This window comes from Prionailurus bengalensis, chromosome C1 (genome assembly GCF_016509475.1).
Source record: "Prionailurus bengalensis isolate Pbe53 chromosome C1, Fcat_Pben_1.1_paternal_pri, whole genome shotgun sequence".
Taxonomy (NCBI): domain Eukaryota; kingdom Metazoa; phylum Chordata; class Mammalia; order Carnivora; family Felidae; genus Prionailurus; species Prionailurus bengalensis.
Window position 1 is genome coordinate 222529996 of NC_057345.1, and position 22840 is coordinate 222552835.

At 61.2% G+C, this 22840-nt stretch overlaps 2 protein-coding genes across 6 annotated transcripts in view; one reads left to right on the top strand and one right to left on the bottom strand.

Moving 5' to 3' along the window:
• The first annotated feature begins 423 nt into the window (after nt 1–423).
• On the top strand, nt 424–13187 carry BOK (BCL2 family apoptosis regulator BOK). Of its 3 annotated transcripts, XM_043578441.1 has the most exons (6): nt 424–596; nt 919–1170; nt 3870–3998; nt 8615–8737; nt 11260–11423; nt 12406–13187. In XM_043578441.1, exons 2-6 carry the CDS (start codon nt 948–950, stop codon nt 12529–12531), a joined length of 765 nt encoding a protein of 254 aa, XP_043434376.1. In that variant the 5' UTR covers nt 424–596; nt 919–947; the 3' UTR covers nt 12532–13187. The 3 variants fall into 3 exon arrangements, with proteins under 3 accessions (XP_043434376.1, XP_043434377.1, XP_043434378.1); XM_043578442.1 differs by lacking the exon at nt 8615–8737 and having other exon boundaries at nt 428–596; XM_043578443.1 differs by lacking the exons at nt 424–596; nt 8615–8737 and having other exon boundaries at nt 603–1170.
• A 7441-nt stretch (nt 13188–20628) lies between these two features.
• Nucleotides 20629–22840, bottom strand: part of THAP4 (THAP domain containing 4) — a 41777-nt gene continuing 39565 nt past the window's right edge. For all 3 annotated transcript variants that reach the window (XM_043578445.1, XM_043578444.1, XM_043578446.1), the window contains one exon: nt 20629–20894. In XM_043578445.1, coding sequence (XP_043434380.1) covers nt 20775–20894 — 120 coding nt within the window. In that variant the 3' untranslated portion in view covers nt 20629–20774. The remainder of the gene's footprint in view (nt 20895–22840) is intronic.

Sequence of the window (22840 nt, forward strand, 5' to 3'; positions counted from 1 at the left end):
AAAACATTTTTTTAATAAAAAAAAAGAGAGGGAAAGACAAATTGGACTTGGCTGAGAATCACTCCAGTTCCTTGTAAGCAACAGCAACCCCCCCGCCCACCCCCCCAGCGCCACAAGATTTTTGTAGGGTCTTCAATGCGCTACGCGGCCAAGCGTCTATCTACAGCGCAAGGCCACGTGTCAGCCCAGGGGCACGTCCCCGGGGCACATGGAGAACGTCTGGGAACCAGTAAGAAAACGCACTGGGTGCGAAGCCAGGGGCCCGCGCGGGGGCCGCAGCTCCAGGTCCTGCCCGGTGGCGCCGGTGGCGGCGAACTCGCTCGGTCCTCCTTAAGCCGGGAGGCGGCGGGGAGGCCGGGCCGCGGCTCCGCCCCGGGGGCTGCCTTTTCCTTAGAAGGCGAAGCCCCAAGCCTCGCCTCTCGCCGGCGGAGAGCCGCGCCGTGCGCCCCCGCGAGCGCGGACCTGCGGGGCGAGGGGCGGGCGCGCGTCCCCGCCGCTGCGGGGGGAAGGACCGAGGCCGGCGGGGCCCGCGGCCCGCAGACGCTGAGGCCAGAGCCCCCTCCCCGGCCCCGCGCCCGCGCCATGCCGCGGGGGAGGTGAGCGGGGCGACGGCCGGGGACGGGCGCGGGGGACGCCGCGCCTCCGAGGCGGGGCCCCAGGGGCGCATCGCCACCTCGCAGCGGTCCTTCTGGCGCGGGCACCCTGGGGAGCCTTGTGATGGAACCCGGAATCTCAAAGAGCGTGGCACCGTGATTTCAAAGATTTGTCCCTCCCCCCTTCACCAGAACGAACGGCCCCTCGCGGCCGGCCGCGCCCCTCCAACCCCTCCCCGCCGCGCCCCCTCCCCGCGCGCCCCCTCCCCGCGCGCGCCCTCCCCGCCGCCGGCCAGGCCGGGGCGCTGAGCCGGGCTCCCCGCAGGTGCCGCGCCCCTGGCCCGCGTCCCCGCCATGGAGGTGCTGCGGCGCTCCTCGGTCTTCGCCGCCGAGATCATGGACGCCTTTGACCGCTCGCCCACCGACAAGGAGCTGGTGGCCCAGGCCAAGGCGCTCGGCCGGGAGTTCGTGCATGCGCGACTGCTGCGCGCCGGCCTCGCCTGGAACGCGCCCGAACGCGCCGCTCCCGCCCCCGGAGGCCGCCTGGCGGAGGTGTGCGCGGTGCTGCTGCGCCTGGGTGAGTGCGGGCCCGGGCGGGCGGGTGCCCGGGAGAAGCCCCCCGCTGCTGGCCCGAGGGGTGTCTCGGGGGCGACCCCCGTTGCTGGCCCGAGGGTGCCCGGGAGAAGCCCCCCAATTCTGGGCCGAGGGGGTGCCCCGGGGGAGACCCCCGTTGCTAGGCCAAGGGGTGTCCGGGAGAAGCCCCCCGCTGCTAGGCCGAAGTTTCCCTTGGGGGCGGACAGGGGGCGGGCCGGGAGGGGAGGAGGAGGAGGGCCGGAATAGCCTTGCTTCGCTAGACGGGCCCACCCACACTCCCCTCTTTAGCCCCTGGGCTCTCCGGCCCACCCGCCGCAGAGCTCCCCGGCATGCCAGCTCCGCCCAGATCTGAGACATTCTGTTCACAAAGACTAGAAATCTCTGGGAAACAACAGTGTTTTGGTGGCTAAACTTCCAGAGTGACCCTTGTACTGAGCTGGGCACAGAAATCCTTTGTGGGACCACGTGTCCCGATGTTTGTTTTGGAAAGTAGGTCTTTGGGGCTGCTGCCTGAAATCCCCGCTGCTCTTTCCCCTTGATGTGGAGGCCTGGTAGGGCTCCCTGCAAAAGAGGCTCAGAGGCTCAGAGCCACCAAGGGGCCAGCCCGTGTGTATAGACACCTGGGGGCACTTATGGGGGGGCGTGCGGTCACACGCAGCCCAGTAACTGTTTCCACCTTCTCCAGGGTCTACACCCCAGAGGGGGACCAGCCCAGCTGATTCAGTGTACTTCCCCCAGGGACTGAGCTCGCTTACTGGTTGCTGGCGGTGGGCACATGGGCAGGGGATGGAGGCCTGATGGTGCGGCTCTGCGCGCAGAGTGTGGGTCCAGGCTCGCGGGGAAGTGCTGTGTGAGAGGACGCTGCCTCTTCTCCGGCTGACACCGGTGTCTGCTTGTCCCTGTTTTGTGTGGACTCAGAGCAGAGCTGTGTAGACCTGGGGTGTGGGGAGACACACAGATTCCCTGGGGCGTCAGACAAGGCTGCCAGGAAGGGTGGTAGCCCTCCGCGGCCTCAGGGGAGGGGAGAGCCAGTGGGGTTTGGGGAACCAGGCAGGGTCCAGAGGGCCTAGACTCCCATGAGGTCGGCCACCCACAAGCCGTTTCTTCAGCTGGCCTGTGGGGATGACACTGGTGGAGCATTCTAGAGGGCCCTGGAGAAGGTGGTTCCTTGGCCTCCCTGGGGGAGCCAGAAGGAAGTCTTGCCTCCGTCCTGGCCTGCCCTGCAGCCCCCCAACCTCCAGCCTCTGTCTCCTTGTCTGTGAGCGGGAGCTGGGCGCTGCCTCTGCCCTGGGCCCAGAGTGCCTATTGTCTGAACTCGTCTGAAGAACTTTGCTTCGGCCTCTCCCAGTCTGACCAGGCTGGTTCCTGTGCCCTCAGTCCTCTGTGTCCCATCCTGAGAGCCCCGGCATTTCCGGCCTGGGCTTGGGTGCCCAGCACCAGCCATCTCAGGAGCAGGGCCTTCGAGGCCCTTCCCCGGCACCAGGCTATGTCCGGTGGCTGGGACTCAGCCCTGCCGGGTGAAATCCGGAGGGAGGAGGTGGCCTGGCCCCCCAGGGTGCTCTTCTTCTTGTCCGTTTGCTGCGTTCTGCTCTTGGTGCCGCTCCGCACTAGCCCCTTCACGGCCGGCGCTGCCCCCCTGCCCCCCAGCACGCCCCTCAGCCCCTCCTCGGCACAGACGCCTAGCTCCCGGGGCAACGGCACACAGGAAGAAGAATGGGTCGCGTCCCTGTGGTCCGTGTCTTGGGGCCGGCCCCCAGCGGCCCTGAGGTCTGTGTGGGAACGGCCAGGCCGGCCCTGGGGATTTCCATGCCACCTCCTCCAGCTGCCCGCCAGCCTCGCCGGTTTGTGCTCTGCATCGAGATCTTAGTTCATTAGACGGAGTGCGGCTGGCCTCGGGAATGACGCAGACACCCCTGTGGCTCCGTGCTGGCCAGTCCCCGGCATTTCCCCGTTGGCCTTGGCTGCAGAAGTGCCTGGGCTGGGGGACGCCGGTCGGAGGGCCGTGCGGGATTCCCAGCGCGTCACTGCCAGGGGCGCCGCAGCGAGCGCAGGCCGCGGGCAGGGCTGCTGAGAGGGCATTTTCTCTGCCCAACGTGGCCGCCCGTCCAGACACACCCGCTTGGCACCAGGAGCCCAGGTTTGAGCCTGGGCGGTGTCGGCGGCTTGGGGCTCAGCTTCTCGGTTCACAGAGCAGGGCCTGAGCGAGGATGCCCCTCGGAGGCGGCAGCCAGGGGCCCATCTGCGTGGGGTCGTTGGCACAGCCCCTGCCCGTGTCGGGCTCTGGCTGCCTGCCCAGTCCGCCTGCCGCCCGGGCAGCTCACTGTGAGCCATGAGTCACCCATCAGGCACGGCCCTTGTTCCTCCTTGGGATTCCCACCACACCGGCCCAGCAGGCTTGGCCCTGGGTGGGAGTGGGGGGGGGGGGGGCTGGCTTGTCGGAGGGGCGGGACGCGGAGGTGGGTCTGGGGGTTCCCAGGGTACCTCCTTGGTCTCCTGTTCCCAGGAGCCGTGGTGGGGCCAAGTCAGGGTGGGAATTTGACGGGCTGAATCCAGTCGGGGATCAGGCATGTTCGGTGCCAGCTGCAGGCCGTGAGGAGTGAGCTGGTCCCAGGCCCGTGTGACGGTTGGGACTAGGGTCGTGCAGGCACGGACCACCTCTGACCCCGCTGTGTGACTGCACAGGAGATGAGCTGGAGCTGATCCGGCCCAGTATCTACCGCAACGTGGCTCGTCAGCTGAACATCTCCCTGCAGTCTGAGACAGTGGTGACCGACGCCTTCCTGGCCGTGGCAGCACAGATCTTCTCCGCAGGTAGGCCTGGGTGCCCCCTCCCCCAGGGCGCCCACAGGGCTGGGGTGGGCCGGGGGGCAGGGCCTTCAGCACTGGGGCCTGCAGGAAGCGGCCCCCACAGCCCTGGAGCCGCCTGGTGGTCACGTGTACTTTCTTGCTGCACAAAAGAGCCCAGAACCTTGACTCGAACGGTGACGTGCAGTGCCTCCCCCGGTTGTGAGGACGGTGGGCCTGCTGGGCAGCTGGTGCCAGGCCTCTACGAGGCTCTGACTGGGCATCGGCTGGGGTGGCAGTGACCTGAAGTCTCGTCTGGGCCGCGTGTCCCAGATTGCCAGTCGGTGCTGGCTGTCGACTTAGAGGGGGGGCAGCGTGTCCTGCGTGTGGCCTGTGGGCTTCTCACGGCGTGGTACCGGGTCCCCAAGGGGAGTGTCCCCAGCATCCCGGATGGGACTGCCAGGCTCTCGGGATGCAGCCTCTGCAGGTACGGTGTCACTCTGCCGGATCGTGTTGGTCAGAGGCTCCTTGCGGGGCGGCCCCACATGGAGGGAAGATCCATGAGGGCAGGAGCCCCGGAGCAGAGGCTCCCTGGGCAGTCTCTGGGGAAGAGCACCACACCTGTCTCAGCTGGCTGACCCGCACTCCCCTGGGCGTCTCCTGATGCCCCAACTGTGCGCAGGTGACGTGTGCTCCTGCCACCTCCTCTCTGTGCCCTCACCTCTGAGTTCAGCTCCTGCTGCTACCCCCAGACTCACTGGAGGCGATGGGGCTCGTCCCCCTAAACCTTCTCCTGTCCCCATGTCCTCTCCTTGGAACCCTGCTGGGCTCCCTGCCGTCCACGGACCTCATATCCCCACCTGTGACACCACGTCCTGTCCTGGCACCCACACTCTGTGAGTCCGTCCCTGTATCCTTGTATAACAGGTGCCAGGCTGTGCGTCTAGGTAACCAGAGCCCCAGCCCCAACCAGCACCTCCTGCCTCAGCACATCCCGTGGGTATTTCCCCGGCACCGGGGCCAGGGGACAGCCTGCCCTGGCCCTCCGCGGGGGAAAGCTTGGGGGCCTGGGAGCCAGAGTGTTCCAGAGGCTGCATCCCAGCTGGAGTGGGGAGTGAGGTGAGCAGTCATGTGGCTAGTGGAGAGGGCCACCCTCCCTCTGGGGCTTTCTGGAAGGCATTCCACTGCAGGAGGAAGGGCCCCAGGCAGCAGGGAGGCCTCGCACCCTCCTCTGGGAGGCAGTCCTGGCTCTGTTGCTGACCAGCTATGTGACCTTGGCCTGGGTTTCCTCATCCATGGGATGGTTGGGACAGCAGCAGAGCAGGGCTTTAGGGTGGAGGCTGCGGGGGGAGCCACGGTCCCCACCACCCGCAGATGCAGCCCACACCCTGCAGGGAAAAGAGATAAAGCAGAGGGCTGCTTCATCCCATCAGAGATGAACCCCTAGCCCAGCTGACCCCACCCTCTGGGGTGACCACACGTCGACTTCCGGTATCCTCCCCCAAGGAGGCTCTACCAGCTCCTGGTGGGCATAGGCTTCCCTCAGTTGTGGCCAGTGCGGTGGGGATGCAGGACAGCCAGGGATGGCCAGGGACATGGGACGGCCAGGGACACAGGACAGCTAGGAACGCGGGACAGCCAGGGACACGGGACGGCTAGGAACGCAGGACAGCCAGGGACACGGGACGGCCAGGGACACAGGACAGCCAGGGACGCAGGACGGCCAGGGACATGGGACAGCCAACCGTAGAATCTAGCTTCCTCCAGGGCCACCACCAGGTCAGCACTGACCTCCCAGATAGGAGTCAGTAAGGCTAGGACGTCATGAGGCAGGTGCCTGGATGGGCTGGTGGGAGGGCCAATTTCCTTCAGAATGTTCTAACTGTCCTGACCTGGGGTGGGGCGGGGCGGGGGGGGGGGTGGAGGGCGGTGCTGGGCTGTGGCAACCTGCAGGGGTGGGCTGGGAGGGCACGTTGTGGAGAAGGAAGAAGGAAGCAGGTGGGGCCCAGGAAGGAGGTGGGGCCCAGGGGAGATCCTGGGCTGAGGATCCCCCTCCCCCTCCCTGGGCTCCTGTGTCCTGGGCCTGATGGCTGGCGCGTGGGTGGCCGCCTGTGTCTGACTCCAGGCTGGCGGGCGGCTGGTTTATGAGCCGAGGTCTGGCTTTAAAAGGAAGGCTTATCTCTGAGAATGCGGCTCTGCTCTGCTGCTGGCTGTGGGTCTGAGCGGGAAGGCTGGGCTAGGCTCCTGGGTGGTGGCTGCTATGTGGGCAGGGGACAGGGGACAGAGGGACCACTCCACCTGCCCAGCCTTGCTCAGGGAGGTGTTCGGAACGACTGGGACCACGAGGACAGGGGAGGGGCAGGGAAGAACGGGCACAGAAGCCCGGAGGCTCGATCCACTTGCAGAGGTCAGTTAGTCTTGTGGTTTTCACCGGAGACTGGGGCGGAATATACCCCCTCGTGTTCAAGCACGTTCGGCCCTGGCCCCTGCCGGCCCCATCCCCTTCTGGGGGCAGCCTCCACACCTGACCCGCCCCTGTGGGCTCTGCGGCAGCTGCCCCTCATCGGCTGCGGTTCTGTGACCTGCAACTGGTTTCTTAGCTTCTCTGAACCTCAGAGCCACCTGAAAAGAGCAGGGCTGCACGGAGGTGGGGTTGCAGGGCTGGCCCTCTGCTGCTGCCTGGCTCTCCGGCCACCCCCTCACCAGCTGTGGGTGCGCCTCTCACCACCCCGCTTGCCGCCCAAGGCTTCCCCTTGGTCCCTGGTCCATCCTACGTCTCAGGTCCTTAGACCCTTTCGCCACTGGGTCGGCCGCAGCCGTGAGGTCCAGCCTTGAGGTGCTCGCCAGCCCCGTCCGTCTTCCCGCGGCCCTTCCTTGCTCACACGGACCCTCCCGCTGCACCTCGCACCCCCTCCTCCCCTTGGCAGGCCCCCGTGGGGTGCAGGCCCAGTCAGGGCTGTGGCCCCGGATGCGGCAGCTTGAGGACTACAGGGCAGGACCTGTGGAGGCATCCCCTGGGTGGCCGTGCCTCTGTCCCTGCCCTTTGTCTGCTCAGCTCCCTTCAGGGGAAAAACTGGTTTTTCTCTCCCTGGTTAGAAGTTGGCAGGGTTTTCAGTTTTTTCTTCCTAGGACGAGAGCAAAATATTTTACCACAAAGAGATCAGAAAATAGAAAAGATAACCAACTCTTAGAAAACAGTACTAAAAAGACCACCCAACCTAAAAGAAGCGAAGAATCTGAGTAGACGCTTTTCCAAGGAAGATGTACAGATGGCCCGTGAAAAGTGCTCTCATCAGCCAACCAGGGAAGAGCCACCACCGCGAGGCCCCAGCGCCCGCCCACCAGGATGGCTGGGATCAGAGGCAGGTGCACACGCCACGGTGGGGACGTGAACAGTCGAAACCTCATTAGCTGCTGGTGGGGCCCCAGTGTGGCTCGGCTGCCGTGGAAGACGGTCGGCCTCTCTAGAGGTTTAACTCAAGTGGCGTTACCGCGGGGCACACCGGTCCTGCTCCTGGGCGTCCACCCGTGAAAAATGGAAGCACACGTCTACGCAGACGTTCAGAGCAGTGCTGTTCACAGGCAACCCAGACGTTCGTCATCTGATGGATGGATGAGCAGAACGTGGTCTCTTTGCACAGGGGAATGTCATTCGGCCACAGAAAGGGAGACATGCTGACAGGTACCACGTGGATGAACCTTGGGGACGTTGTGCCCGGTGCAAGCAGCCAGACGCAGAACGGAGTGTCGTGTGTGAGCCCTTCCACAGGGAACACCTACAGGAGGGAGATCCGCCAAGGCAGAAGACGGGTCTGCGTGCAGGGGTGGGGAAGGGGCCTGACTGCCCGTGGTGAGGGCGTCCTTTGGGGGCCTGAAAATGTGTTAGGGCGAGACAGAGGCGGTGAGTGCATTAAGTGCCACTGTAATTTAGGGTAACTTATTACCATCCCTGGCTTTTCTCTCCAGACCTGAAAATACAGCCATCACATGGAGCTCGCCACAGTGAGCACCTGTCTCCACGTGGGGCACCACAGAACGTGGTGTTCACCTCCTGCATCCCGTGGCAGTCACCCCGACCCTCGCGTGTCAGTCCCTTCACCTGCGTCCCGGCAGGGAGGGGGGCCTGTCAGGTGCCAAGGGCACCACGTGAGCGGGACGGGCATAGGGGGGAGTGCTATCACCACGAGCTGGCACCCTCAGGGCCTGGCCTGTGGAGCTGGGGAGCACTGCCGACAGCAGGGAAGAGGCAGGAAGAGCACACGCGGGGCCGGGGTGGTGGGAATGGGGCCTAGAGGGGGGTGGGGGCTCACATGAGATTTCAGACTTGGATTTATTTTTAAGTCATCTCTACACCCAGCGTGGGGCTCGAACTCACACCCCTGAGCTCAAGAGTCACAGGCTCCACAGGCTGGGAGCTGGCCACGGGGCCCCGTAACTTGAATTTCTTTAGAAAGAGATGCAAAGTAACAGTAATGGGAGGTTTTTACGCAGGGGAATGATGTGGTCCGATTTATGGGGTTTAAAATTTTTCTCTTTATTGAGATGAAACTTACAGAACAATGAACCGTTGTAAAGCGTACAATCGAGTGGCCGTTAGTGCATTCACAGTGCGTGCAACTAACACCTCTGTTTTCATCGCCCAGGACACCTGGAGCCCCTTGAGCGCCCCCTCCCCGCCCCTCCCCCGGCCCCCAGCAACCGCCGACCTGCGTCTGTCTCCACGGATTTACCTGTTCTGGACGTTGTGCGTAACAGATTCATACAGCGTATGCGGCCTCTTGAGTCTGTGGCTTCCCCTGAGCGCCGTGTTTCCGAGGCTCCCCGACGCCCCATCCCTTTCCGTGGCTGTCGTGTTCCCTGGCACGGACGGACCACAGTTTGCGCTTCCGCTCACAGTTGATGGCTCTTTTGTCGCTTCCACCTTTTGGCGATTGTGAGCAGGGGTGCCGCGAACACGGGTGAGCAAGGGTGGGTGGGAGCCGGTCTATGCACCGGCTGCTCCGCGAAGGTGCGTTGACCCGGCAGCACCACCGTCCGCAGATGCCGCGTCCTCAGGCTAATTCCTGCCGTGATGGTGGCTGTCTTTCCCGTCAGGGTGACAAGGTGCAGACTCACCTGGATTTAATCTGACAGGGGCGCTGGGGTGGCTCAGTCGGTAGAATGTGCAGCTCTTGATCTTGGAGTCATGAGTTCAAGCTCTGTGTTGGGGCTAGAGCTTACTTTAAAAATGAATAAATAGAGGGGCGCCTGGGGGGCTCAGTCGGTTAAGCGTCCGACTCTTGATTTCGGCTCAGGTCACGGTCTCACGGTTCATGAGCTCGACCCCCGCATCAGGCTCTGTGCTGACGGTGCGGAGCCTGCTTGGGATTCTCTCTCTCTTCCTCTCTTTCTTCCCCTCCCCCACTCACGCTTTCTTTCTCTTTCCAAAATAAACAAGTAAACTTAAAAAGACGAAAGAGGAGAGTCGATAATGTACTCACATGTACTCGCTAGACCAGAGTAATTGTAGTTTTCTGCTGTTTGTGAAGAATCTTTACTTGTAGAGGGGCCCCTCGTGTTGGGAGGCTGGAGGGCTGTGACTCTCGTAGCCTGGCAGGGAGGCGGGCATGGTATCCGGGCCTTGGTTTCTGGGACCCCGGGGCCCTCCCGTTTGCTTCCTGACTGGTCCAATCCGTGCCATGGGTCAGAAGTTTGCTGGGTGCACAAGTCTGAAGCTGTCAGAGTTTCCAGCCTGGGGTATCTACCTGGTCCTCGGCTTTAGGGGCTATATCCTGTGACTCTGCACAGAGCACACCCTCTCCTCAGCTTCCAGAGTCACTGTTCAGACCTGTTCAGTGTTATAATAAATCTGGACAGGGGACACACTAGATCCCAAGGGATGATCTGTCTGGCCATTGTTTTATTTTTCCCCTGGGTCGTATGACACTTCCTCGGTTATATCCAGGTAACCATAATCCTCCCCTGCTACAATCTGTTTTAAAGATTCTTCGACATATTCGATGTTTTCTCATGGTATCTTTTATAATTGATATTTTAATGAGCATGAGGAAATTTTGGTACAAAGAGGAATGACTAATAATTATAATTACAATGACAACGGTAATACAGCCACAGAAAATAAAGTGCCCCCCACATGTTACAGCAGTGCTCTTCCAAGTGCTTTGTGTTCGTTAGTCGGAGAATTAAGGACGGTGGGTTCGGGGAGGAGGAAGATTAAGAGAGGTAAGAAAGAGGGGAGGCTGGGTGGCTCAGCTGCTTAAGCATTCGACTCCTGACACCCGCTCAGGTTGTGATCTCCCGGTCATGAGATCAAGACGCACGTCGGGCTCTGCATTGACAGCGTGGAGCCTGCTTGAGATTCTCAATCTCTCTCTCTCTCTCTCTCTCTCTCTCTCTGCCCCTCCCCCCAAAATAAATAAACTTAAAAACAATAAAGTTTTAATCTGACAGATTGCAATCTATATCTTGTTTTCATTGGCCTTTCTGTGGTTATTTGTGAGGTGGGCATTTTTCAGATGTTTCACGTATTTGTATCTTTTCTTCCGTGAAGCAGCTGTTTATTCTGCGTTCATACTTTTGAAAGGTTTCTCTTTGTTCTGGCTGAGTTGTAAACTCTCTTTATACATTAAGGAAGCCCACACCCTAGAATTTCGGGCATTCTTTCTCAGACTCCGTTCATCGGCCTTTTCCTCCCGGGCGGCCCCATCTTGGCGCCACTGCTCAGGAGCTCTGTGGTCTGGGGAGGGTCACCCCCCGCGCGGGCCTCAGCTTCTTCGTGTAGGGAACGTCCGGTGCCTTCACACGGCCATTCGGGAGACCGGACGCGCCCGGGGCAGGTGTGGCTTGACGCCACTTACTGGACACAGCGTGCAGCTCCAGGTCACTTGGCCACCCGTGCCCCTGGCCTCCGTTTCCTCCTCACTGAACTGCCTTGCTGTCTTAACGCCTCCTCCGGCAGACGGTGGGCCGTGTGAGGTTGTCCCGGGCGCTGGCACAGGTGTGCGGGCGGATAACGGGGGCTTCGAGAATCTCCACCTGAGAACTGCCCGTGAGGGTGGCAGGACTGACCTGTGATGGAGGGCGGCTGGGGCTCGTGCCTGGCGGTCAGCTGGCAGGGCGCCCGTCCAGGTGGGGTGGAGGCTGGCGCCCTGGGTGCCCACCCCAGTCATCAGTGGGAGGATGGCAGGGGGCGTGGCTCAGAGAGGCCCTTCCTGCGACCCCGAGGGCTGGACTGGAGCCAGGGTTTGGGTGGTCTTCTGCTGACCGGCGTCTGTCTCTCTCCCTGCAGGCATCACGTGGGGCAAGGTGGTGTCCCTGTACTCAGTGGCTGCGGGGCTGGCCGTAGACTGTGTGCGGCAGGCCCAGCCCGCCATGGTCCACGCTATCGTCGACTGCCTCGGGGAGTTCGTACGCAAGACCCTGGCGCCCTGGCTGCGGAGGCGCGGCGGATGGGTGAGGGGCACCTGAGGTCCCGGGAAGGGGTTGCTGGGTGGGGCAGGGGTGAGGCCCAGCTCCCTCCAAGGCCGGAGCCTCCCCCCACCTCTAGGGCTAAAGTCCTGCTGTCCGGGAGTCCCCCGCAGGGCAGAAGCTGGTTTGCAGCCGTGACCCCTCTGTCCAGGAGAGGTGGGGCACATCGGCCCAGCCCGCAGGGATGCGTGCAGGCGTCCTTCCCATCAGTCCCCGCGCCCCAGCCGCCCGCCCAGCCCTGGCCAGGCTCCCACAGGAGATCTCAGTCTTCTCCTCTGTAAAACGGATGGCGGGCAAGGGTGTGCGAGGCCGGCTGTGGATGGCAGAGGTCGGAGCCGAAGGCCGAGGTCGGGCGGTTCTGGGGCCGGAGGCTCATCTGAAGTTGGCGCTGTGGGAGGCAGGCGGAGGGACACCGCCTCCAGGGTGACTTGTGGCTGTGGGTGTCCCTCAGCAGGGACCCAGGGGCCTCTGTCCCTCCTGCTTCCTCTCCGTGGAGCCAGCAAGGCCGTGACCACCACGGTCCAAGTCTGGACTGTAGAGAAAATACTTCATTTCTTAGCAGGAATAGGAAGAAATAGTGGCCGTTCCCTGGGGTTCTGGAAAGCTGTGTCCACTCCTGTTCGAAGGGAGAGTCTGAAGCTGGGTTTGGCGTTTCCTGGCACCCCAGGCTCCACAGGGCCAAGGCAGAAGGAGGCCGGGGGTTGCGGGGACGTGGCTGCAGGTAGTGGCCACGGGGCTGGCGGTGGAGTCCTCACGTGGGCACCGCAGGCTTCTCCCATCGGCTGGCCGCTCCCTGCCTCCACCTACATCCTCCCTTCGCTTCTCGTGGCCGGGTCGGCCCCACGCGGGTCTTCCGTCCGGAGTGGACCACGGGCCTTCCCTAACGGCCTCGCGCACCCCCTCGTGGGTGTCGGCGGACATCCATGTGAGGTGCCCTGCCCTCTAACTGTGCCCTCTTCCCTCCCAGACCGATGTCCTCAAGTGTGTGGTCAGCACCGAGCCCGGCTTCCGCTCACACTGGCTGGTGGCCGCACTCTGCAGCTTCGGCCGCTTCCTGAAGGCCGCCTTCTTCGTGCTGTTGCCAGAGAGATGAGCCGCTGGCTCGGGCAGAGGCCGAAGCCAGGCTCTCCGACCCAGGAGACCCCCGGCCCTCGAAAGCGCCAACGTCCTCCCCAACCAGGCTGGGAACGCTCCGATCCTCAGAGCCCCGCCTCGGTGCCGGAGGCCCTGCCCTGAGCCCCTCGTCCACAGACCCTGGCCCTCTAGAAGGGGAGCAGGGGGGCCTCCCTGGCCTGGAGCTGGGTTTCAGTGCTTTCCCTTGGAACCCCTCCCTGTCCTCTTCCATCTGGAGCCATGAAGCCAGGGTCACCATCCAGGTCCCAAAGGAAGGGGGCTGGGAACGCCAGGCTGTCACTTGATGCCCGGGTCCCGTCCGTGAAGGGTGACCACGTCAGGACGTGAGCTGGGCCGTGGGCCCTGCACATTCAGTTGGAAGGAGACCCTGGCCTGGCCAAGGCTGGAGGAGCCGTGGGGTCTTACTGACCTTGTAAACAGGGCATAGAGCTCATGTGCTGGTTGCTTAATCCATTTCTGGAGGGAGCGCGTGTCCCCCTCCCATGGCAGGGAGGCTGTGTTGGGACCAGGGGTGTGGGCTCCAAGCTGGCACGCCTGACCTGAGAGCACAGGAGCCTGTGAACAAGAAGGCTGGTGTGTGTGTGTTCAGTCCCAATAAAGTTTCATGGCAACGGAGGTGACCCATCTGCTTTCTTGGTGCCTCTGCCCTGCCCTGCCGCCCAGGGACGGGACAGGAGGCAGGTGAGAAAACACAAGTGTGGAAGCATCCCAGCACGCTCCCTGATTAGGGCGGCCTCTGCTGCCACGCACCGTGACAGGGAGCTCCACACGGACACATTCGTGCATGCACGGCGTCACGGGCACACACGCACACACACACCAGGAACAAATGCTCAGCGGTCCCGCCCTGCATGACTCCTCAGTCCAGCCCGGCCGTTCTCCTCCCCTTGCTTTGCCGACCGAGGCCTCCGTGCCCCTTCCCGGGCTCCCCCTGGGCCCAGAGGCCTGGCTGCTGTGTGTCCACCTCAGGGCCGGCTCCGGGCAGTCCGTACCCCCGGCTTTCTGGTGAACGGACATTCTCCCCATGGGGGCCCGACTCCTGCTCAGGCCACAGGCACACGGTGCTGGATTCTGCCACTCAGTCTCCCTTGGTCTGGGTTTCCCTTTCTGTACAACGTATGGCCGAGCCAGAGGAAGGCTGAAGTCAGCTGGCCCGGCCCTCCCATCCAGCCTCCCAGGGAAGCGGCACAGGGTGGGAGTCGGCTGGCTGTAAGGATGCTGCTTCCTCCAAGCCCTGCCTGCCCTCCTCTCGCCCTGGTGCCCGTGACGGGGGCAGGCGATGCCGGTCAGGTCTTCGTTGCCTGCTGGGCCTGCCCCAGCTTCCTCCCTCACCCCCTGGACCCAATCCTGGGGCAGGCTGGCAGCACAGGACAGCAGCAGGGTCCGAAACCGCAGGGAGATCAGACGGGGGCTGTCTTCACACACCTGTTACAGGACGCAGTAGGAGAGAGGCTCTGTTTCCAACAGCAACAAATAGATGAGACTCCTCTGCATGAACCCAACAGTGAGAGAGCCTGTGTGCGGAAGGCTCGTGTGCCTTCAAGACCCCACACGGACTTGAGCAGACGGAGGCACCATGTTCCGGAGAGGAAATCCACCCACAAAGAAGACAATTCTTCATAAGCAAATTTACAAATTTAATGCATCCTTGTAGACATATCAGAATGGCATTTTTTTTTCTAGATTTAAACAAGCTGATTAAAAAAATTTTTTTAAGGTTTATTTTATTTTTGAGAGACAGAGACAGAGCACGAGCAGGGGAGGGGCAAAGAGAGAGAGGGAGACACAGAATCCCAAGCAGGCTCCAGGCTCCGCGCCATCAGCATAGAGACCGACGCGGGGCTTGAACTCACGAACCGTGAGATCGTGACCTGAGCCAAAGTCAGATGCTTAAACCGACTGAGCCACCCAGGCGCCCCCGAACAAGCTAATTTTAATGGGAGGAAATTTTCTTAAAAAGCAAAAGTAGGGGCGCCTGGGTAGCTCAGTTGGTTGAGCGTCCAACTTTAGCTCAGGTCACGATCTCATGGTTCGTGGATTCAAGCCCCACGTCGGGCTCTGTGCTGACGGCTCGGAGCCTGGAGCCTGCTTGGGTTTCTGTGTCTCCCTCTCTCTCTGCCCCTCCCCTGCTCGTGCTCGGTCTCTCTCTCAAAAAGAAATAAAATGTTAAAAAATTCTAAAAATGAGGGGCGCCTGGGTGGCGCAGTCGGTTGAGCGTCCGACTTCAGCCAGGTCACGATCTCGCGGTCCGGGAGTTCGAGCCCCGCGTCGGGCTCTGGGCTGATGGCTCGGAGCCTGGAGCCTGTTTCCGATTCTGTGTCTCCCTCTCTCTCTGCCCCTCCCCCGTTCAAGCTCTGTCTCTCTCTGTCCCAAAAATAAATAAACGTTGAAAAAAAAATTTTTTTTTAAAAAATTCTAAAAATGAAAAAAAGTACAGCCAGAATGAATCTTTTTTTTTTAAATTTTTTTTTAAATGTTTATTTTTGAGACAGAGACAGAGCATGAACGGGGGAGGGGCAGAGAGAGAGAGGGAGACACAGAATCGGAAGCGGGCTCCAGGCTCTGAGCCATCAGCCCAGAGCCCGACGCGGCGCTCGAACTCCCGGACCGCGAGATCGTGACCCGAGCCAAAGTCAGACGCTTAACCGACTGAGCCACCCAGGCGCTCCCAGAATGAATCTTAAAAAGGAGAAAGGTGAGGGAGAAGCCCGCCTGTAGCTGAGCCCGGTGTGGCGTCTGTCACGGAACCGTGAGCACGAGGCCAAGTGCAGGCAGGCAGTCCGGGGGACCTGGGACAGCCAGAGCCAGACCCCAGTGCCTGCAGAACTGAGTCCGCGAGTAAGGTGGGGGAAGAGACGAGATGGGGCCCGAGGTCACAATATACACGGGGACAAATTCCAAGTGGATCAAAGACCTAAGTGAAAAACGTGAAATAAGTACTGGAAGAAATGGGTAATTTTCTCCGTAACTGGGGAACAGACAAAACCTTCCTAAGTAAGACGTACAATTCAGGAACGATGAAAGACAAAATGCATAGTGGATAAAAAGGCATTTAACATTTTCAAAAATACTTGTAACTTGAGACAGAAAAGAGTAGTGGGCGCCAGGGCTAGGGGTCGGGGGACGGAAGTGACCATCACGTGGTCGGGGGCTTCCTTCTGGGACGACAAGGATGGTTTGGGAGAGGGCAGAGGTCACGGTTGCCCAGGAGGATGAAGGTACTAAATGCCGCCAAACCGTACTTTAGTTACTGGTTAAAATGGCGAACTTTATGTCATAACAGTGTGTTTTCCCTCAATAAAAAAACTGTAACTGAACGTTCATGTCAGGATTAATATTCCAAATTCAAGAGTGCATCAGCTACAAAAACCCAGAAGAAAAAAATAAAATGAGAGAAATGCAAACCCCAGCTAGCCCAGCTCCCGTTCCCTGACGAGCGCCCGGCTGGTGGGGCAAGCGGCCTCCCACAGCCGTGGGGGTGGAGGGCACCGCCGCCAGGGGTCGGGTCCCCTGTGCCGCTGGCCTTGGGCTGGCAGCCCCCCTCCTGGACGTCCCGCCTGCGTGCGCCGGCAGAAACCCAAAGCGGCAGGTTACTGGTGGGGGCATCGTTAGGCCCGCCGAAGACCGGAAGCGGGGTGGGCGTCCGGCGGGAGGGGACCCGCTTGGTGAGCCGTGGCCTGGCTGCCCCAGAAGCACCTGCAGCTGCGGGCGGGCAAGTGGGCCCTATTTTACGGTCCTGGCAGTAAAGTCACGTCGGGGGTTTTGCGTAAGCAGAGCCACCTTGCGGAGTCAATCAGAGAGTTACGCAGGGAGCTCGTGTGGCGAGCCGGTGCCGGAAGCACCAGGGAAACCGAGGAGTCCAGTTCGACTGTACCTGGACTCGCTCTCTCTGCGGGGAAGGGGCAAAACCGAAAGGAAAAACTGCAGACGGCAGGCTCCGTCCGTTGTCACAGTGTTACTCCTCTGAAAACGCTACGTACCTGGAGACTAAAGCAACTAATATTGCAAAGAACCAAGATTTTTCACCTCAGAAGAGGTAAGATCAGAGAGTTTAGGTGAAAAGTTCTCCGCTCCTAGAGAGCGAACTGGAGACGGCACGGATGCTACGCCTTTCCCCGTAAACACGAATGTGAGTCCCCTGTGCTGAGGCGGCCACGGGGAAGGTGCCGACTGCGTGGCGACCTCAAACGGGCCACGGCGGTGCCGAGACCATGAAGTGTAACTCCATTTCTGGCTCTGCCCGCGCAGGCGGGAAGCAGGGCAGTGGGCCTGCGGCCTCTGAGCACCCCGCCACCAGAGCGGAGGCCACGGGACACAGCTGTGCGCTCTGGCCTCTGAGCACCTCCTGCCACCTTTGACCTCCCACCCACGACCTCCTGTCCTCTGAGCACCTCCCGCCCCCTTTGGCCCGAATCACAGGTTCCGGGCAGCAGGAGGAGCAGAGGAGCCTTGGGTGTGGGCCTCCACTCGAGGTGCTAGGGCTTTCTGACGCAAATGGCGGCCGGCTTTCTGCTGGGAAGTTACTACAGGGCGACCAGGCTCAGCCTGCTGCACGCGGAAGGAGTTTCTTCCTGACAATTCATCCCCCAGCGCAGGAGTGACTGCTGTTGGGGTGCCTGGCCGGATCAGTCGGGACAGCATGTGACTCATCCCAGGGCCGATATTTTGTTTTTTAAATGTTTATTTTGAGAGAGAGAGAGAGAGAGAGAGAGAGAGAGAAAGTGTGTGTGTGTGCGCACGTGCACGGTGGAGGGGCAGAAAGGGAGAAAGAGATTCCCAAGCAGGCTGCGCTGTCAGTGCAGACCCCGACTTGGGGCTTGATCTCATGAACCGCGAGATCATGACCTGAGCTGAAATCAAGAGTCGGATGCTTAACCGACGGAGCCACCCAGGTGCCCCTTGGGGTTGATATCTGGAGCCCCGTGTTAGGCACAGAGATTACTTAAAATAAAGCAGTTAGTGGGGAGGCCTGTCCCTTCCGCCTCTGAATGCCTCTCTCCGGGTCTCTGACAAGCCTTTCCATTCCTCTCTCTCTCCCATCTGCCGCTCACGCCACGGCTCCAGGAAGAGAACAGTGTGAGGTCCGTGCAGCTCTCTGACTGTCATGTAGCCAGTCCTTCAAGAGAGGGGGTCAGGTGTCCCGGGGACCATGCTCTGGCCCTAGTGGTGGCAGGACTTGTCCCTCTCTTCCCAGCCCTGCCCTGGGGGCTGTAGAAGAGCCTGGGGATTTAGTGGTCCAGATGGCTGGAGCTACAGGGGCCAGGGAGTGGGCAGGCAGTGTGTCCGTGGGGTGTTCCCCACTCCCAACAGCTCCCACCCCTCCCGCCTGACAGCGGTGCCGAGGGGGCCCCTGCGATAGGAAGCGAGTGGTTCTCCGCCGCCCATCCCCACTCCAGAGACTACAACACTAGACAGAATGTCTCCTGCTGTGGTGCTTCCCCATCCATGATCTCATGCATTTCCCCTACGATTTCCTTCTCAGACAGGCTACTCTGTCCATGGCACTGACTGGCCTTTTAGACCAGGGCCTCTGAGAGCCTTGTAGGAGGGGACGAGGATGTGGAGGGGAAATGTCAGGCCTGAGCCAGCGGGTAGGTCGCGGGTGGCTGGGTTGAGCGCAGAGAGGCCTGGAGGTGGTCGGCAGCTCTGCGATACGGACTATGGCTCTGTGCCTCCGCCACCCCAGGCTGTCAGAATAGGAGTTTCCAGGCTCTTCTGAAGACGCTGTCTCCTTGGAAATGCCCCAGAAATTTTCATAGTCTCCTCAGTTTCCCAGGAGAGCCTGGGATCCCAACGTCTGGCTTGTCCCTGGAATCCCTGCCTTTCCTTCTCCTGTTTGTGTGGGTGGTGGCAGGGCCGCTGGGGAATGTGGCGGGAGGCGCCCCGTTGACACCTGCAGGAGTCTCAGCCTCCCCCTCTGACGGCTGCAACTGGTTTTCCTTTCTGTCCACCCAGCACCGCAGGCACGAACGAGTCACAGAAGGGGAAGGAGGGAGGCAGGCATGGCGTCCAAGGCGGGCATCCGCTGGGATCTCTGATCTATCCAGGAGCTGACTCCTCAGCTCCTACCTGGGGTCTCCCTGACCCACAGATGCCCCTGAACACACGCAGAAGGCAGGAGTCGCAGGACCCGGGTCCTACCCGCTGTCAGCAGCCGTGCTTGCTCCATGCCGCTCAGCTCCAGTCGGGTGGGAAGGGTCGGAGGGAGCGGAGCCCCTCTTCCCATCAGGACACTGCTGACCGGTTTGCAGTTTTGGCTCCTCTATTTTGTTAAATACAAAATATGCCAGACCCGATAAAATACAATGGCTCTGTGAAAAAGGAAAAAGTGCCCGGCTGCTGGGAGGAGCATGCCTGCTGATCGGGGGACTGTGAGTTCGAGCCCCATGTTGGCGTGGAGATGACGTAAATGTATAAATAAAGAAATGACCACAGTGGTAAGGCGGCCAGTCTGCAGCGCTGACCGTGGGGCTGGCTCAGGAAGAGATCCCCCATGGTGGCGGACTCCCCGGTGAGAGATGGGGTCAGCCCCCCACCACTGGGGCCTCTTAATTTTAGCATCAGCAAAGGGCGGCAGTTGGACAGGTGACTGCCGGAGTGGCGACAGAAGTTCTGGGCAGACACAGTCCAGTGAGAACTTCCATCCACGGGGACAGAAGGGACGGAGGAACAAGACAGACACACCCCCAGTTCAGCCTGGGGAACACCTTCCGGGCTTAGGGACCCCGTTCCCAAACAGCACGGGGGAGGGACCAGACCGTGCCGGATGTTTGCTTCTGGTCCTGGGCTCCGAGCTCACCCCGCAAGCAGCTCTGGGCGGGAGGGCCGCGGGTGGAGGCCGCCCTGCCGGCTTCCGGGGCCTCCGGTGCTAAAGTCCCAATGTTTGTTTTCCCCAAAGCCCAGATGCTGAAATCCTAACCAGAGGGGCTCTGCTACTTCCCCCTAGACTTTGGAGGGTGAAGTGGCCCGGAGTCTCGGCAGAGACCCACGCCCCACGCGGGTGGAGCCGCTGGTGTGATTCCAGCCGCAGAGACCCCAGAGAAGTGCATATAATCTCATGCATTATGATGCGCACAGGAGCGCGTCCCAGGGAGCCGCGTGTGGGCTGCGTCCAGCAAAGCCGGGAAGGCAGGGCCTCCACCCTGCGGGCCTCCGGGCAGGCCCGGAGCCAAAGAGCGGGCCTCTGCCGCCTTCGGGTTTTGGCCCTGCCGGGGAGCGTCCACGCCGTCCCTGTCCTGCCATGTTCGGGAAGCACCTCAACTGTCTGGTTTCACACGCAGCTAGAGGGGACTTCACCTCAGGATGACTTCATACGAGTCTCCTGCCCTGGATTTACTTGGCCTGCAGCAACCTCCCTGGCCCCTTGGTACCTGGGTCACCAGTCCTGGTCCCTCCTGAGCTCCTAGGTACTGGCCACCTCACCTGGTGCCGCCTTTGTCCCCAAGCCCGGGGTGGGGGGGTGGGCGAGGCTTGGTCCTCCTCTCCCTGGGGCTAGGGCACCACCTCCCTTCACGTGGGCCCCACTTCAGGGCTGGGCTTTTAAGGTGGGGTGTCAGGAAGAAGCAAACGGTTTGTTTTGCTTTGATACGCACACTAAAGCAGTTGGTGGAAACGCCGGGAATTTGTTTAAAAATACTCCAGCGAAAAGAAGGGAGAAGGGACGAAGCCCTGGGAGGGGGACGGCTGGGTGGCTGGGAGACTGCACAACACACACAGAGATGAGAGCAGCGGTCCGCACAGAACGGCGGGGGGTGTGAGGGACTCACGGCCGCGGGAAGGCCCTTCACCTGTGCAGATGGGGCCCCGAGACCGTCAGCTCTAAAGTCATAAAGTAACTGATCCCCTTTGTGATGCGTTGGTCGTCGGCTTATCACCGGCTCCCCCACTGAAGATTTATAGGTATTTTAGATCTTGCCAAAACTACCAGAAGAAAAGGTGAGGGAACACGAGAGTCACTCCTTAATTTTTTAGGGAAAAGACTGGAAAACAAGCAGCCACCGGCAGATGGAAGAAACGCACAGTCTACACGAGAGACAATATTCAAAATGCTCCGTCATAAAAATAAAGGCCTTTTATTTGGTTTTTCTACGCCGTTACAGGAACACGTGGCAACACGCGGGAGCCCACGGAGACCTGCGGCCACACCCACACCTGCTGCGGGCGTCCACGGGGAAGCCGAAGGGTCACAACACACGCTCGGGGTCACGGGGTCACCTTCTTGTAGGTGACGTGAAGATGCTGAGTCATGGGCTGGGTAGTGGTTGCCATGGAGACCGTCTGTTCGAGTTTGCCGTCAGAATTCAGCCGGAATTTTCGGGTGATCTGAGCAGGACAAAACAAACGCAAACCCCTTAGTTCCGTCTTCCAAGGGCGACCCTGCCACAGGCCAAGCGTGTGGCACAGGCCGCAACTTGCCGCCTCCGTCGTCAGGGGCCCGTGGGCCTCGTGGTGTCCCCGCCAGCAGGTGGGGGGCGTGGGGGGGGGTGGACACGGGGCCCACAGCCGCCACGGGGCGTGCCGGGGTCAAGGCGTCCTGACCTCTGCTCCGGCCCCTCCCTCTGCCCCTGGGCTGTCCCCAAAGACCAACAGGCAAGTGTGGGGCTTGGTCTCACCCCAGCCTACTTAGAAGCCAGCCATCCTTCTCTTTCCTGCTTTGTCACTGTTCACTTTCACGCCCACGACTCGAACTGACGTAACACGCGTTCTCGGAAAGCTCAGTACGAGCACTTTTGGAACCACGAATTAGAACAAAGTACGGCGGCCGGTGAGAAAATGCTACCCGCCTGGAACGTTTGCCCGAGAGCGTGGAACACGCAACGGCTGAGACACAGCCCCGCGGCCGGGACCTTCCGGGTGTTCCGGACGCGCCGGGGGCCGCAAACGTACGAAATAGGACCTTTGCCGCAGGCCGCAGCCAACCGCTCTGTAACTGACCACCCGGCTCCGAAAAACCAGAAAAGCCGCATTTCAGAAAGTCCACTTAAAGGCATCAGGGAACCACTCCGAAGCCGGGACAAAGGTCCCGGAGAGAGGGCGTGTGGAGACCCAGCTCGGGGCGGCCCTTCACCCGAGTCGTGTGCCTGCCGTGAGCGGCTGCCCGGACCCCGAGGGGACGGCAGCTCCGATTCGTGGCGCGGTGCTGCGTGGAGCACTCTGCAATTCCACGCCCGCCGAGGAGGAGAGGCTGTGGAAGCACCGCGGACTTTGGGCCGCCCCCAGCACCGAGAGTTAACCGGCTACGGGACAGGGAAGGCCAGCTTCGAAGCGACTCAGCCTGCAACGGGCGGGGTCCGCCCCACAACACCCCTCGGTGGGAGACAGCCCCACACAGAGCCTCATGGCACCTGAGGTTTCCACACACAGGGTCTGGAGTCCGAGAGGGAAGGAGAGAAGAACTGGCTTAGCAAAGGAGGTAAGAGCAGGACCGGCACCCCGGGGCGGGGGTGGGGTGCCGATACCGCCCGGGTCAGGAGACCACACGGTATTCCCTGCGGACAATTTCAGCGGAGAATCGGATGTGCCAGAAAGAATAAGGTGGAAGAAAGTTCTGTAACTGCAAAATGTGATGATGAAAATTAAAGCCCCCAAGGTGGACTTGGCAGAAGAGTCGCAGCTGGAAAGCGGCTGGGAGAAAACGCCCGCTGGACCGTGAGGACAGACGGACGGACGGACGGAAAGTCACAGCTCACACGTGTGGCGGAAACCCCAGCACACAGGACAGAACGACACGGCCAGATGTGAGCAGGTCGCAGCTGTAAGACTCGCATGCAAAGTGCATCCGGGCCTAACACCGGCTGCCCCGGGAGAGCTGGAGCCCCGGGGGCAGGGGCAGGGGCAGGGGCAGGGCGGGCGCCAGGACACAGCGGGACGGCACCACAGAGAAATGACAGAACCGCCACCCAAGGTGTTCTCTTCAAAACTGGAGGCGAAACAAAGACGTCTTTGGACAAAAGAAACTCCACAGATTTCGTATCCCCTTAAACAGAAGACCAGAGGGCCCCCCGCACGGAGAAGCAGGGGCAAACGAAGGGCAGGGCGAGAGCAGGCACGTGGGTGGCCACGTGCAGCGAGGCGTGGGAGCGCGCGAGTGGGGAAACTGAGGCAGCAGCACGCTTTGCTTCTGTGAACGGGGGAGCGTGGGAAGGGGCTGACCCACGTCCGGCTCATGGGAGGGGTACGAAAAATGCCTCAGATGGCGATGTGTTTGAAAATACCTTCCCTATATTCGAGTCACACGCCGCTGTGTCAGACACGGTTTCAGTCTGGTC

Excerpts from the sequence above, each read along its gene's own strand:
- BOK (XM_043578441.1), top strand. The coding sequence starts at position 948 with ATGGAGGTGCTGCGGCGCTCCTCGGTCTTCGCCGCCGAGATCATGGAC. Across the intron at positions 1,171-3,869 it reads CGCGGTGCTGCTGCGCCTGG|GAGATGAGCTGGAGCTGATC; the intron begins GTGAGTGCGGGC and ends GTGACTGCACAG. Across the intron at positions 8,738-11,259 it reads GCGTAACAGATTCATACAGC|GCATCACGTGGGGCAAGGTG; the intron begins GTATGCGGCCTC and ends CTCTCCCTGCAG.